This window comes from Elaeis guineensis, chromosome 1 (genome assembly GCF_000442705.2).
Source record: "Elaeis guineensis isolate ETL-2024a chromosome 1, EG11, whole genome shotgun sequence".
Taxonomy (NCBI): domain Eukaryota; kingdom Viridiplantae; phylum Streptophyta; class Magnoliopsida; order Arecales; family Arecaceae; genus Elaeis; species Elaeis guineensis.
In genome coordinates this window covers 85,747,464-85,761,687 of record NC_025993.2, presented here as the reverse complement: position 1 = coordinate 85,761,687, position 14,224 = coordinate 85,747,464, and the positions used below count along the sequence as shown (strand labels likewise).

The 14,224-nt window shown below is 36.6% G+C and overlaps 1 protein-coding gene across 1 annotated transcript; it reads left to right on the top strand.

The window, feature by feature from the left end:
• Nucleotides 1–3,166: 3,166 nt before the first annotated feature.
• LOC105061502 (uncharacterized) lies at nucleotides 3,167–12,364 on the top strand. The gene is made up of 3 exons (XM_010945563.4): nucleotides 3,167–3,696; nucleotides 9,342–10,983; nucleotides 11,067–12,364. The coding sequence occupies exons 1-3, from the start codon at nucleotides 3,420–3,422 to the stop codon at nucleotides 11,257–11,259; spliced, it is 2,112 nt and encodes a 703-aa protein (XP_010943865.1). The 5' UTR covers nucleotides 3,167–3,419; the 3' UTR covers nucleotides 11,260–12,364.
• The last annotated feature ends 1,860 nt before the right edge of the window (nucleotides 12,365–14,224 follow it).

Below are 14,224 nucleotides of genomic sequence, written 5' to 3'. Positions count from 1 at the left end.
CAAGTTAACGTCTGCTATGTCTAAATTGGTTTTCTAAGAAGTTCTGCTGATCATTCAATATTTGTCAAAAAGGAGGTAACAAGTACTACCATTATGCTTATTTATGTAGATGACATTATTCTCACAAGTGACAATCAGAGTACTATAGATGATATAAAGCAATGGTTGAAAACTATGTTTGATATCAAAAATCTTGGGGAGCTAAGATATTTTCTCGGTATCGAAGTAACAAGGTCAAAGAGAGGGATCTTTATCTCTCAAAGAAAATGTGCTTTAGACTTGCTAAAGGAGACTAAAAAGCTTGCATCAAAATCCATAGAAACTCCAGTTAATGCTCGACTAGATTTAGAAGGAGACAGCCCGATAGAAGATATCAGATTATATTAAAGGTTAATTGGGTGCTTGATATATCTTATAATTACAAAGTCTGACATCTCTTACGCTGTAGGAGCAGTTAGTCAATTCATGCATTCCTCAAAAATCACTCACATGAATCTTGTAAATAAAATATTGCACTACTTAAAGTGCGATCCAAAAAATGACATTTTAATGTGAAAGAATGGCAATTTGGAGATTGTTGGGCACTTAGATGCTAATTGGGCAGGATGTTCTATTGATAGATGTACTACTACCAGATATTGCACTACTATTGATGGTAATCTTGTGACATGGAAGAGTAAAAAACAGAATATTGTATCATGTTCGAAAGCAGAAGCTGAATATAAAGCAATGGCATCCACTACTTGCAGTTGATATGTTTGAAAGAATTACTCAAAGACATGACATTTGATCAAGATACTCCTATAGAAATAAAATGTGATAATCAAGCTATCATACATATTTCTTCAAATCCGGTCTTTCATGAGAGGACGAAGCATATAGAGGTGGATTGTCATTTTGTTCGAAAAAAGATGCAAGCCAAAGTTATTTTTACTTCGTATATTCCTATTGAAGATCAATTGGTAGATATATTCACTAAAGCTGTTGGAAAGGGTAGATTGAAAAGTTCATTAATCAAGTTGGGTGTGATAAGCATCAATGCACCAACCTGAGGGAGAGTGTTGAATATTTGGTAACTCCTCTAAGCTATATTAGGAAGATAGCATTGGTGATTGATGATGATTGAAGGCTTAATTGAAGATTGGTTGATTGTAAAGAATTCTCTAAATATAGTTAGAAAAATTGAGCACCTACCATATGTACATGATTGATTGATTGTTTTCCATACTTGTAAACATATGTAAATCTTATATTAAGGGGAAGAATGTAGTCCCAATATATTAATCTGAAATTCCAACAACTTTTCCACAAATTTTCAATCCTTCCCCATCCTCCTTAATCTTTTCAGCCTCTCTAGTTACGTTTCTCCAACATGCTGCCTATATTCAGCTTCACACTGACTTCTTAATGATGTATGTAAGGCTGTATGTACTAGGTTGTCATTGGTTTAATCTGCTCAGGTTCAAGCTCCACATTTTGGCTTCAAAGGTTCTGTCACCTATTTTTTATCTGCAATAGGGGAAGTATTACCTTTTTCATTACCTGTGCACTAGCATCTCATATCATATTCTCTGCCCGCAGTTGTCGAAGAGTTTATCTTGCTTATTGTTTACAATCTATACTCATGGTTGCTCTGCTCTTTATTTAGCTATTAATCAGATAGCCAGTGAATTTTCAGCTTTGTGGATCCTCTTAGACTATAATATATATCTTCACTGCCTAATTACCACACAATTATACTTTGGAAGTCCTCTACATTCAGCTGTGCAGACTTTACATACTATTATTTGGTTTCTTAATTTGCGGAAGTCTTTACAATTGTTCACAGAGTTTTACCAAGATCATCTGTACTTCCGCTTTGTTTCTATATTTTGTATCAGCTGTTTTATCAGGATTAGTTTTATTCTACACTCTTTATTTTGTCCAAGTGGCTGGATCAAGCAGTTCAAAGGCTTATGTATGTGCAATGTTAGCCCAAATTGTAGAGTATCGACCGTCCAAATGCTGCCGCTGTAGTATTGATGTGACACATTCACTGCTCCAGTTCTACAACACATATCCATCCACATATCATCTGGCTCAGTTTCTTTATAATTTGGCACGAGCATACTGCAGATGGCGCACTATGTTTCTATTCAGAGCTGCTTTGTTTCTTAAGCAAACCTGTTGCCCTTGCCACATGTTTATAGGATTTCTTATATTGAATGACTGCTTTGTATCCTTCCTTTAGCCTGGACCTAACTGATACTTTTGTTCCATGCTTCATCTTTTCAAGCTGCTGTGATGATTCAACTACTACTCGAAAGCTTTTGGTTTCTTCCACTGCTGTTGGGGCTGCACTCTCATCTTTTATCCTTGTTACCTACTCTGTGCTTGGGCTGTTCATATAGTTCTTATGTTCTTTTTATGTTGATGTTGTATATTATATCTCAGTTTGTATTATTATCTTCAGCTGCATGCTTGCATGCCTTTTGGACATCCTTTACCTGTTACACTTCTGTCACTGGTGAACAGATAAAAGATCTTCTTCTCATTGTACCTCAACCTTGTCATCAATGAAGCACCTTTTATACCAAAAAGAAAAAAACTAAAATTCTTAGTTGTTCACCTTTTTTCCTTTACTCCTTTCCCATCCGGTCGTAGTCCCACCAAGTTCCCTTCACGACCAAAATTACCCGTTGTTAAACAAACAAAGAGAGATTAGAAAATATCAGCCGATCTATCATTCCGATGTCGTAACGTTGATATATATAGTATGCACCCGATACCGATACAAACCGGTATCTTCGCCGAGAAGAAATCTTACCATCCCACTCCACCTGAATGACATGCTATGTGAATTCATGAAACTCTGGGGGCGTATGCACGCATTAAAGTAGAATTCAATCAGTCAAAAGTGCGCTCGAAACTGCGCGTCCGATTCCCACTTGCAAACACCAAACAGCCTTCACCACCTATGAGACAGCGATTGCCCAATTCACTGGTGGGCCCTTGTGCAAAGAGAGTTCAGTTCCTGTTCCCAAACAAACAGCTGATCCGAGGCTCCTAAATACGGCAACCAGTAACTGGCGCCGTTAATGGGACTGTCCCCTGATTCGGTGCGTTAACGGCCCCGTTAAAGCCGGCGTTACTCCGCCGCCTATATAAACCCTTCTCAACCCTTCCTGTAGCGAAGCTGCCGTCCGACTTCTCCTTAGTCCTCGTCCATGGCGTCGCCGGCCGGGCACGCGCTCGCAGTCGGAGTCGGAGTTCTCCACCGTCGCCACCTCCGCCGCCTCTGCCACCTCCGCCGCGGCCTCCTTCCCTAGAACCCTACATCCTCTGCCGCCGTATAAACACCTGATCGGTCGTTGGAGCGACGATCGGAAGCGAGGAGGGATCTAGTTCGAGGAGATCTTGGTGAATTGAACGGGCGGACGATGAGCGCCGGCGGAGGAGGTGGTGGGGGCGGGGGAGGGAAGGCGGAGGGGCAGTACTCGATGGCGAAGACGTCGGTGTGGTGGGACATCGAGAACTGCCAGGTCCCGAGGGCCTGCGATCCTCATCTGATCGCCCAGAACATCAGATTGGCGCTGGAGGCCATGGATTATCGCGGGGCCGTCTCCATCTCCGCCTACGGCGACACCAGCAAGATCTCGCAGGTCGTCCAGCAGGCGCTCTCCAGCACCGGGATTTCCCTCAATCACGTCCCGGCCGGTAAAAGATCTTGGAACCCTAATTCTAATAACTTCTCGTATATCGTTGCGTTTGTTCGGACGTTATTTGTTTGATCGTTGTCTTCATCTATCCCAGTTCTGCGAGGTCTTACGGTTTTGATCATCTTGTTGCTCTATTTCTTTCTTCATTAGATTGCATAGCGCTGGATATTTTTTAGGGTGGTCATGAATGGTTTGATCTGATGATCTTGATTCTCTATTATCTTTTGATTTCCCTTTTTTTCCTCCTTTTTGGGTGGGTGGTTGGATTTCCAGATTTCAGGGGTTCTAATGCTTTGGTATGAGGAGAAATTGCTCTGATTTCTGTACTTTATTGCTTTTGTTTTATGATTGATATAATTGTGTCTCCCCTTTTTTTTTTTTTCCACATATGCTAAGCAGTTGGGTGTGCTACACTAGATCCTGTCTTAGGTGATCATGTTAGTGAACATGCTTTTATCTGCAACTGAGCCCAAGTGGCTGTAACATTGGTCTTCTGTTAGATTATAGTACTCATATTCTGTGACCTCTGTTATAAACATATTTTTTCATTACTTCATTTTACATTAGTAAATGTGTTTCACTCTTTTGTTCTAGCTGGATAAGTATGCGCACATTCATTATCCTGTTGAACTGATTTTTATGCCGCTGTTGGAAGCATGATGCTAATCTGCTGTGTAGCTGATTAGGGAACATTTGTGTTAGTTAAAAAGGCATATAGGAGACATAGGCTGTTATCTGTGTTGCATGGACACTAGTATCCAGCTCCAAGAATATGTCTTGGATATGTATTTGAATCGGATAAGTATCGAACACTTGGATACTTACCTTTTTCTTGTCCTTCCTTTATAGATAGGTGGATAATTGGCTCCTCCATAATGAGTTCAACCTGCCATAATAATGTTGGTAATGACCTTTTTCCTTTTTTAGATATTGGTCAAGGAAATAAATAATGAAATAACTTTGCAAACTGTCCTTTTTCTTGTATCCCTCAACAAAGAAAGAAGCTTGAGAAACACATATAGTGAAAGACCTTGAGATATCTTTTGATATTTTCTTTTATATGATATTTGAAAAATATAGTTTAATTGAATTTTTTTTGTGTATGCATGTATCCAAACACTTGGATACATGTCCAAATCCAATTCTCATGTTCGGGTCCATTTAACATTGGCTGTGAGGGCACATTCATGGATGAACCTACCATTGTTTTACGTATGAATGGGAAGTTCTTTTGATTTTTTGCCCAAATTTCTTGACTCGTTTGTGAACCTTTTGGCTCCTTTTTCTTTCTTTTGCTTGAAGTGGTAGGTGAGGATGTTCAACTTTCTTTTTGGAGCAAAAATGGTGCTTTTTATGCTTTGCATGTTTTCTAGATTTGTCCACTTGATTTTCTTCTGATTCGTAACCTTTTGCCTATCTTTTATTAGTCATTGTTCATGTAAAGATGTTGGTTGCTCATAGTTTTAGTTCGTGGCTGTATGGAAGGTCATCAATGCTTTTTATTCAAATCCCAATTTCTACTCATTAGATCTATATATGATTATCATCTAAAGCTAATTTAAAGCAACTTTCTCTGGTTAGTATTGTACCATACCAAGTGTACTATATCGTACTGGTACCAAACTGATATACAGTCTTATACCATACTGACACTTGATACACTTCGCTATCTTATACCATACTACGTACCAACACTATAATAGGATGGTACTGGTATGACATCCAATATTGAGACGGCGAACATTATCGAAAATATATTTTGAAGATTTGTTTTTTCATAAAAACAATTTAGTTTTTCATAGTTTCCATGCTTTCTGAGAACTTGCAATCTATTCCAGTATTTTTGTTTTGATTGCAATTTCCTTGTTGCTAATTCTCCACGGTAATGGGTTATGTTTGGATGACATGAAACTAGCAAGCTTCCACCTTTTATTGCTACTATCTTGGTAATTTATATCTATCTATTCATTTTCATCATCGTGCTAATTGCATTTTAGAATGAAACAATCTATCTATCTATTCTATCTCATCATTGTGCTAATTATAGTTTAGAATGTGCTTCATATCAAATTGTTGTTATTTGGATTGGACTGGTTTGATAACCCTAGTAGATACCCAACTTTGTCGGAGCAGAATTCCATCTTCTACCTTTGGAGTGCCATTAGACAGAGTATAGTGATTCTGAAAGTGGCTAACATATGCTCCTTTTAAGATTTCATTGGACTATAAATATTGTTATTTCATGCTTGTATTCAGATATGATTGGAATTTAGTAGGTAAAATGGTGAGAGGATGAGAAGGATAAATTTTTAAAAGGTGAAAAGGATGTGATGTGGCCTAGAAAGCATAGATACCGGTATACGGTACGGATACTTTATGGTACGAGTATGTTGATATGGCAAAAATTGAAAAAATCACGATACGAGTACGGCTAAATATTTTATATTTTTATTAATATTTGAACATATATAATATTTTAATATTAATAAAAATATATGAAAAAATTGAATCATATATATAATATTCAAATATTAATAAAATTAAGTTCTCAAATCTCAACTAAATTTATAAATATCATCATAAAAAACAAACAAACACTAGCAATTGACGAAAAGAAAAAATACTAGCAGTCTAAATAAGTAGAAGAAATCAAAATAGTAAGTCTTGATAATCAAGTGATAATAGTTTCAGCTGCTTCATTCTCTGCATCATCAGCAAAAAACTTTTTTTCCACATTTGGTTCATCAAGGGACAAGCTTACAATCTCAAGAATGCAAAGATAGGAGTACCGGTGCAGTACGGAAACGTATCCGCATCGAAAATGTATCCGATGCTGGTACATGCCTGAAATAGGAGTATCCGTGCTTCATAGGATGTGACTAATTATATTCATGAATTTCATTTATGAGCATAAATTTGAGGATTTTTAAAGTATTGGGGTACCTGAAATCTGCTTGATTTTAGATTATAATTTAGGGAGCAATTATCTAGGGGAAGAGATTTGCAAGGAGTTGAGTACAGATAATTGTGGATAAAGATACAGAGGCTGTAAGTTAAAACTGGCTACATTTTATGAAGAGTATTAAATGTTATACTCCAGAGGTACTTTTGGTGCCACATGTATGGATAAATGCAAAGGAATTGTGGGAGGAAAGATGCAGGGGTGATGGTTCCCATGGTTATGCTGCAGTTTATGTACTTAACAATATTAGGGAAGTTTTGATAGGATTCTTTCTTTCAGAGAATGAATGGGTGGATCAAGGTGAAGGTTGCTATTTAAAGCAAGACTTCATTACTTGAAAATTTTGATTCTAGCAGAAGTGGATCATCTAATGTACAGAAGCTTGCAGCTTGTGTGAACAATTTCCCTATTACTTGACACTTTATTTAATCAATTTACTGTTGTGATTGGTGATTTTATGAAGTTTATTGAGTGCTTGTAGGGTTAGTACATGCCTTTTTAGGAGCTTGTCTTTATTGGTTGGATTTAGAAATGTTGCATCTAAGCTGGGTACTATTTATGTCAGACATGTTCGGTTAAAAATGGGATTGACTGACTGAAGCCAGATATTGTGTTTGATACTATTTCCTGCCCAATGATGGACTTAAGAAGGAAGAGTTTCATGCAAGAATGCCACTTCCCTAGGAAGGAGGATGATCTTCTTTACCTATTTTTTCAACATCAGGACATAATCACTACCTTGTCAATACAGAAATATGCTATATATATTTTCCTGGTATCTCCTTTTCTTTTTATTTTCTCCATAGAGTATAAGCTAATTGTCTCAAATGGTCATCTAGCTTGCATTGTTCTTTTTCTCTCTTTTTCTTTCTTTCTTTTTTTTTTTTTTCAAAGAATAGCTTTATGTTTTCCAGCCTCTTTAAAATTGTAGCTAATTTCAATTGATCAGGAAGTCCAATGATGAATGTTTATCTTTGTAACTGGTGCAGTCACATAGTTGTGTTCTATTTTTCTTTAAATATCCCATGTATCAGTTTTGAGATTTTTTAGTATGTAATGTAGAGCTCAAATCAACCCTGATATTCAGTTTGTTATCTTTTTTTCTTTTTCCCCTTTCTCCTTTTTAAACAACAATGTCAATTGTCATCAGCTATCATCTCTGTTATCTAAGAAATGATTGGTTAGTGCACGCCTGTGTTCCTCCAGTTGACATCATCTTTGTAGAATTAGCTTGTTTGCCTGTCTCACCAATGGTTGAGACATTAAACAGAAAATTGATACCACACATGAAATCATGTAGATTGCTCACTTTCAGTGAACTATGATTCAATTTTCTAGTTCTGTGCTCCAATATGGATTATTTTTATCACATTCGATCTTTTTATGAGCATTTGTTTGTTTCCTTTTCACATAATGGCATCCTTAGCTATATGAATAGTCTAGGTTCGAAGCTTTCCTTGTTTAAGCATGTTTCATAGCAACATTTACATCCAGACCCATGAATTTTTGTTGTTTATGATCTTTTTGTTGATGTGACTTCATTAAATAACCCCCCATACTTTTGCTTTGTTACATTGCTACAGAATTAAGTGTAACTTTTGGAATTGGAATACATTGTGTTCACAGTTACTTTGTTTTCCTAGAATGCAATTTCTACATGGTCTGTAGTTATATGGCACAAGCTAGTGTTTTTTTTTTGGAACAGATACATGATGTGAGGACCTTAAAAGTTTATGAGTCCATTTGTAACCCTATTTCATTTTATATAGCACTCTATTAGCTTGATTTGTTATTCACTTAGTAATATCTTTGATTCTATGGTCATAAAATTTAATTATCCAATTTATATCCATATTTATATCCATACTTCCGTTACCAATTTGTATCCACATTCGTTTAAAATAAATATGGATTTGAATTTTTTGCATGCAACTAATATCTGTATCCGTATCTATATTTGTCAAACAAAACAAATATGAATGTGGATGTACTAATTTCCGATCCGTCTCCATCCGATTTCAACCCTAACCCCTTGTGAGTCAGACCCAGTTGCAGAAATTTTTGCATCTCATTTTTATACTGTTTGTTCATGTAATTGAGTTTCATTTAAGAAACGAAACCATCCATTCTCTCTAGATCAAGGTTTAAAGTCTTGGTACTGGTACCTAGTTGGTTGCTGGTAGGTACAATACTGATGCATGTTGGCACAGCAAAAGTGATACCCTGTAGCATGTGTTGGTATGGCACAGTACATTAGGGGTTTCCTGGGTAGTGGTTTGTCACCAGTACAGTATTGTATGGACTGGTGTAGCATGGCTGGTATGGACTGGTACAGCATGGTGCTTAAATCCTTACATCAAAATCTAATGTTTCCCTTTCTATATGTTCCATTCCCATAGGTTACTTGAAATTTTGATTATATATTTCTTATTGTATACCCATTTTAACCCCTGGTATCAGCCCCTTGATTGCATTTTAGCAACCACTATTATCTGATAGATTTCTGGATCATTCTATTGAATCTTACCAACTTCCAAACCAAAGTTGGTATATATTTCTTTGATCCTATTATAGTTTTCTGGCGTTCTGTCTACTAGTGCTTCATAAGATATCATATGCCCTGTCCTCCTTTTGAATTTTCCTTTCAGTGTTGTTCTGATAGGGTTCTTAACATAATGCAGGTGTCAAAGATGCAAGTGATAAAAAAATTCTAGTTGACATGTTATTCTGGGCAGTAGATAATCCTCCTCCTGCGAACTATTTGCTTATTTCTGGTGATCGTGACTTTTCCAATGCCCTCCATCAATTAAGAATGAGGAGATATAATATTCTTCTAGCACAGCCACCAAATGTATCCCAAGCACTTGTAGCTGCTGCAAAGAGTGTGTGGCTCTGGAAAAATCTTCTGGCAGGAGGGCCTCCATTGTCAGAGTCCCCTTACCCAAGTAATGCATTGAATGACAACTTATCAGGGACAGAGACATCAAAAAACAATATCCCAGATGCTGTGCAGACAACACAGCCCATTGATCCTCCTGCTACTAGCTTGCACTTGGGAAGTCAAAGGAATTGTGGAAATGGAAAGCCTGATAACCGTTACAAGGGGAAGCAAGTTAGAAGGAACACAACCACAAGTCAAGCAAGTAGTAACACTCCAAGAACGTCTAGCAATGAGAATAAGCAGCACCGATCTGGAACTGAAGGACTCATGAATGGAGCACCTAATAATGGTATTCCAAAATGGACTAAGAGGCAACCAAATCAAGCTTCCACTTCCATGACATCAAGTTTTGATGTCAAGGAAGGTGCTCAGTTAAACCATCCAGGAACTAGTTCTTTCCTACAGTCATCACTTCAAAAGCCATCCACTGAATCGGGGTATTCTCATCAGTCGGGGACAGTTCAGGTTAAGGAGGCTCCTCATGAGTTCTTTGGAGCTAATAAGCCCAACACATCAAGTGCACCCACACCAGATTACAGTACACCCTATCCTGAATTCCCCATGAACAATGGGAAATACTTCCCAAACAATTATCAAAACCATTATCCTAAGCCATTAAGGCCTAGTGATTTACTGCATCCACAAACTAATATTACATCTGGGAATTTGTCTGTACCAAATTCTCAAAAGCACAGCTGTTATCCACCACCAAGCTGGACTAGCAGCCCACCCTCTACTTCACTGCAAACCTGGCCAAGTGGTTTGCCCTATGCTTCGGGACCTTCTGGGAATCTGCCGGATATTAATAGGCTTAATATGTCAGATTATCCAAGTAGTGTTCACCATAACACTCCATCTTGTCAGCAAACCCCAGAACCAAGTATGACTTGTGCAATGGAGCGTCCTAATGCTCCATACCAAGGACAACCTTTCTATCCTGACTATACGCACAGACCTCCACCTATACCTGCCATGAACAACAATGCCTCCAATAATGCGCACTGGGGTACCCCAGGATGCACTGCACCACCAATGGAGGTCCAGGATCTCATGGGGAACATTCTACGTGCCTTGCATATACTGAAAACTGACAAAATGGCCCCAACAGAAGTTAATATAGCAGATTGCATTCACTATGGGGAGATGAATATGCAAAATTTTAATGTTAAGATGGCTCTTGACTATGCTGTCCAGTATCAGTTTGTTGTGATGCACAAGTTAGGAGGTAACTTACCATTCTATATCGTAAAAAATGATACATTATGGAAATGTGTGAATGTCATGGATGGTAATGCTAAACATCCAAAAGGTACATGGGATGCAGTTCAAAAGTTTCTTTCTTCAAAAAATGGACGCTCCACTTTGAGGTCCTCACAATGCAGGTAAGTGGTATTACTAAGCTGATTGTTGTGATGTTCCATTCAATATTTTCGCAGTGTTGAAGCTGCTTGCCTATTGTATACAGGTATCAAGCTGCAATCATACTTAAGCAGCATTGCTTGAAACAGCTTGTTTTGGGTGATATTCTTCAGATCTTGCATATTGTAATCACTGTGAAGAAATGGATCGTACCTCATTCTTCAGGTTGGCAACCTTTGTCTTTTAATGTATCAATTTCAGATACAAATGCAGATGGCAGTGCCTGTACCAATCCTTGACATTGGATAGGTGATGATCTGAAGCTAGCTTTAGAGTGGAAAAACTTGAGTAGGGATCCTTTCATTTTCACACGGTAGAATGTTAGATTTAGTAAATATGAGGCAAAGATAGCTTGTCCTATAGTTGAAGTGGCATACCGTTGAAGCAGATTACTTCTATATTCCTCGGTGGTAATTGGTGGTACAAGAGTGGAAAGACTTGGAAGGGAGGAATGTTTTCAAAGAAAGTGGTAGCATGAGATCTTATGAAGGTAATTCTCGTGTTTACAGGGCCTGTATTTAGGCCATATAGTTTGCAGGTTCAGGTGGTGTTGCTGTGTCATATCAAGTTTGTTCTATTTGGGGATGGACAAGGTACAAGAGTACCGGAAACTTCTGGTCTTGACATGTCAAGTGGTATCATTGCATAGCTGAAAGCTATCGAATGCCTTTGGATATCATCACTCCTTGTGCTTGCTTTCTTTTGGTTCTTATAATATAATCATTGGCAGAACATTTGATTAATTGATGTAACAGAAGGTATACTTTGCAGCAGAGATGTCTCCAAAGGAAGCACATTGTTCGGCATGCACTGCAATGGGTTCTTGAATTAAAACATCCTGTGTTTACATGTTAGTTGGATTTACTGAATGTAAGAAACTTCAGATTCTCGTATCGAGGTTGATTTGCTGAGGTGCCCCATCATGGTGGTAACTGCAGCTGGGTTGTGAAACATCAACTTTGGGATTAGCTTTCTTCTGCTGTGTCAGGATTTATGTTACTTTGTTTGCGGTTTTCGTTAGATGATTAAGCAGCTGCAGCATATTTTATAGAAATGTCTATGGTACTACATTTCGGTCATCAGCTTTACGACGCATGCTTGTTGGATGAGCTGCCTGGATTTCTGTTGTTTTAAGGCATGCAGCTGGTTGATGGCAGATTTGACTGAGACTTGAGGCTTTTGGTTATCTTGGATGCTATTTCGTTCTTCAGAATCTCTATAGATTGTTCCATCTTTGTTGCACGACGATGTCTGTTATCAGTCAAATATTAAGGATTTTGTATATATCGTGAACTATGTTAAGTATGTTTTGAATGCAATTTATGCTTCTGATTCGGGTGCTTAGGATTGGTTGTTTTCATCGTCCATTCCTCTTTTATTATAGGCTGTTTGAAGATGCATTTTGAGCATCGGCTATATGCATGAATGATTTTGCGTTCCATGCCTCACATACGAGGCGAGATCAAGCTGTGTCACGCCTAGCCATTATATAGGTGGCATCTGAATTTCTTGGCAGGTAAAAACATGACATTTTCCAACCTGAATATTGTCGTCAGCTGCTTGGGCCATCCTTTCCTCCATGGGAGGGCTTGATTAATGTCCAAATTTGATGATTGTCCAATTTAACTAAGTTTAGTCTCAAGCTAGTTGTTGTTTATATGCATCATTTCTCCACTCTGCTCGTTTTAGGATCACGCTTTCTAAAAAATCTTGAGATACAAGGCAATTTCCTATGACTTCATTTTATACTATTTTCAGTCTACTTTTATTCCTCTTTGTCACTTTTATATTCACAAATCACTTGCGTCATTTGATTTGAGCTGTATATGTTCAAATCATCTAAATCATCCATTTCTTAATTTGTCTTCAATTGATACTATTATCATCTTTTTTATAAATGACTTCATTTTTTATTTTATCTTTTTTTTTTATATTGTTGGATATTTATCTCAATATTTTTTTTCTAGCCATATTTTATTTTGTCCGTATGTTATTTTTTCCATCTAGGATTTTGTATCATGAAGTATAGTTGATCATATAGTTATTTTGTAAATTTTTTTCTTCAACTTGTTAAGTATCTTATAGCCATAATTAGAGATAAGTCGATAGTTAAAAGCTTGACTTGATTTAAAATAATTAAAGTTGAAATTCAACTCAAAGCCGGTCAAGCCTTAATAGCCATGCTTGGATTTGATTAGATCAAAGAAAATCAATACTCAAGATTGGCTCAATTTAAATATCAACTGAGCCATATTTGTGCTCAAATTTAAGTCTTGGTCATCATTAAAAAATATAGTTCAAAATTAAAAATTTGATCAATTACAAAAAGATAAATATTATATTTTAAAATATTAAATTAATATATATTATAAATAAAATATAGTATTATAACAATATATATATTTGTCTAAGTTTACAAGTCTTTGAGTCGAATATTTTGTTACTCGAGTTCGATTTGAAAAATTATTTAAGTTATTCGAACTCAAACTCAATAACAATCAAATCAAGTTGAATTTGGAACTGAACTAAGTTTAAGTAGCTCATAAGTTGCTTGGCTCATTTGTATCCCTAATCATAATATCAAAATTGCATTCTCCATTTCATCAACCCTATTTTTTTTTCTACAACATCCTTTTTCAATTTTCTAGTCATTGAAAATAATTGATCATATATAGAAAATGATCACTCTTAGAGGCTCCATGATTTTTAAGTTTTACTCTACTTTCATCTCTATTTATAATTTTACTAAAAATGTACTTCACCTATTCTATCTCGATCTTTCTTAACTAAAATTCTTAAAATTCTAATGCAATCTTTCGTAATTCTAGCTTATAATTAACTCCTTTATTAGCCTTATCCATCAAAATTGAATCATTGATAAAAATAGCATGGGTCAATGAATGTTACCATGAAAATATTTAGTAAGCACATCCCTAACTAGCATAAAAAATAAGAATTTAAAATAAATATTTGATGCAAACCAATTAGAATAGTAAACTCACTAATATCATCAATATTCTTACACTATTGTAACCACTTCATTGTACGTCTGTTGCTGCATAAATATATGTAAGAGAAACTACTTTCTTTTCTAACATCTATTATCAGACTTCTCCAAGGACTCTATATGATTTTTCTAAATTAATAATAAATATATAAAATCTTGTCCCGTTTTTCTATACTTTTCATTAATCTTCAAGAAGA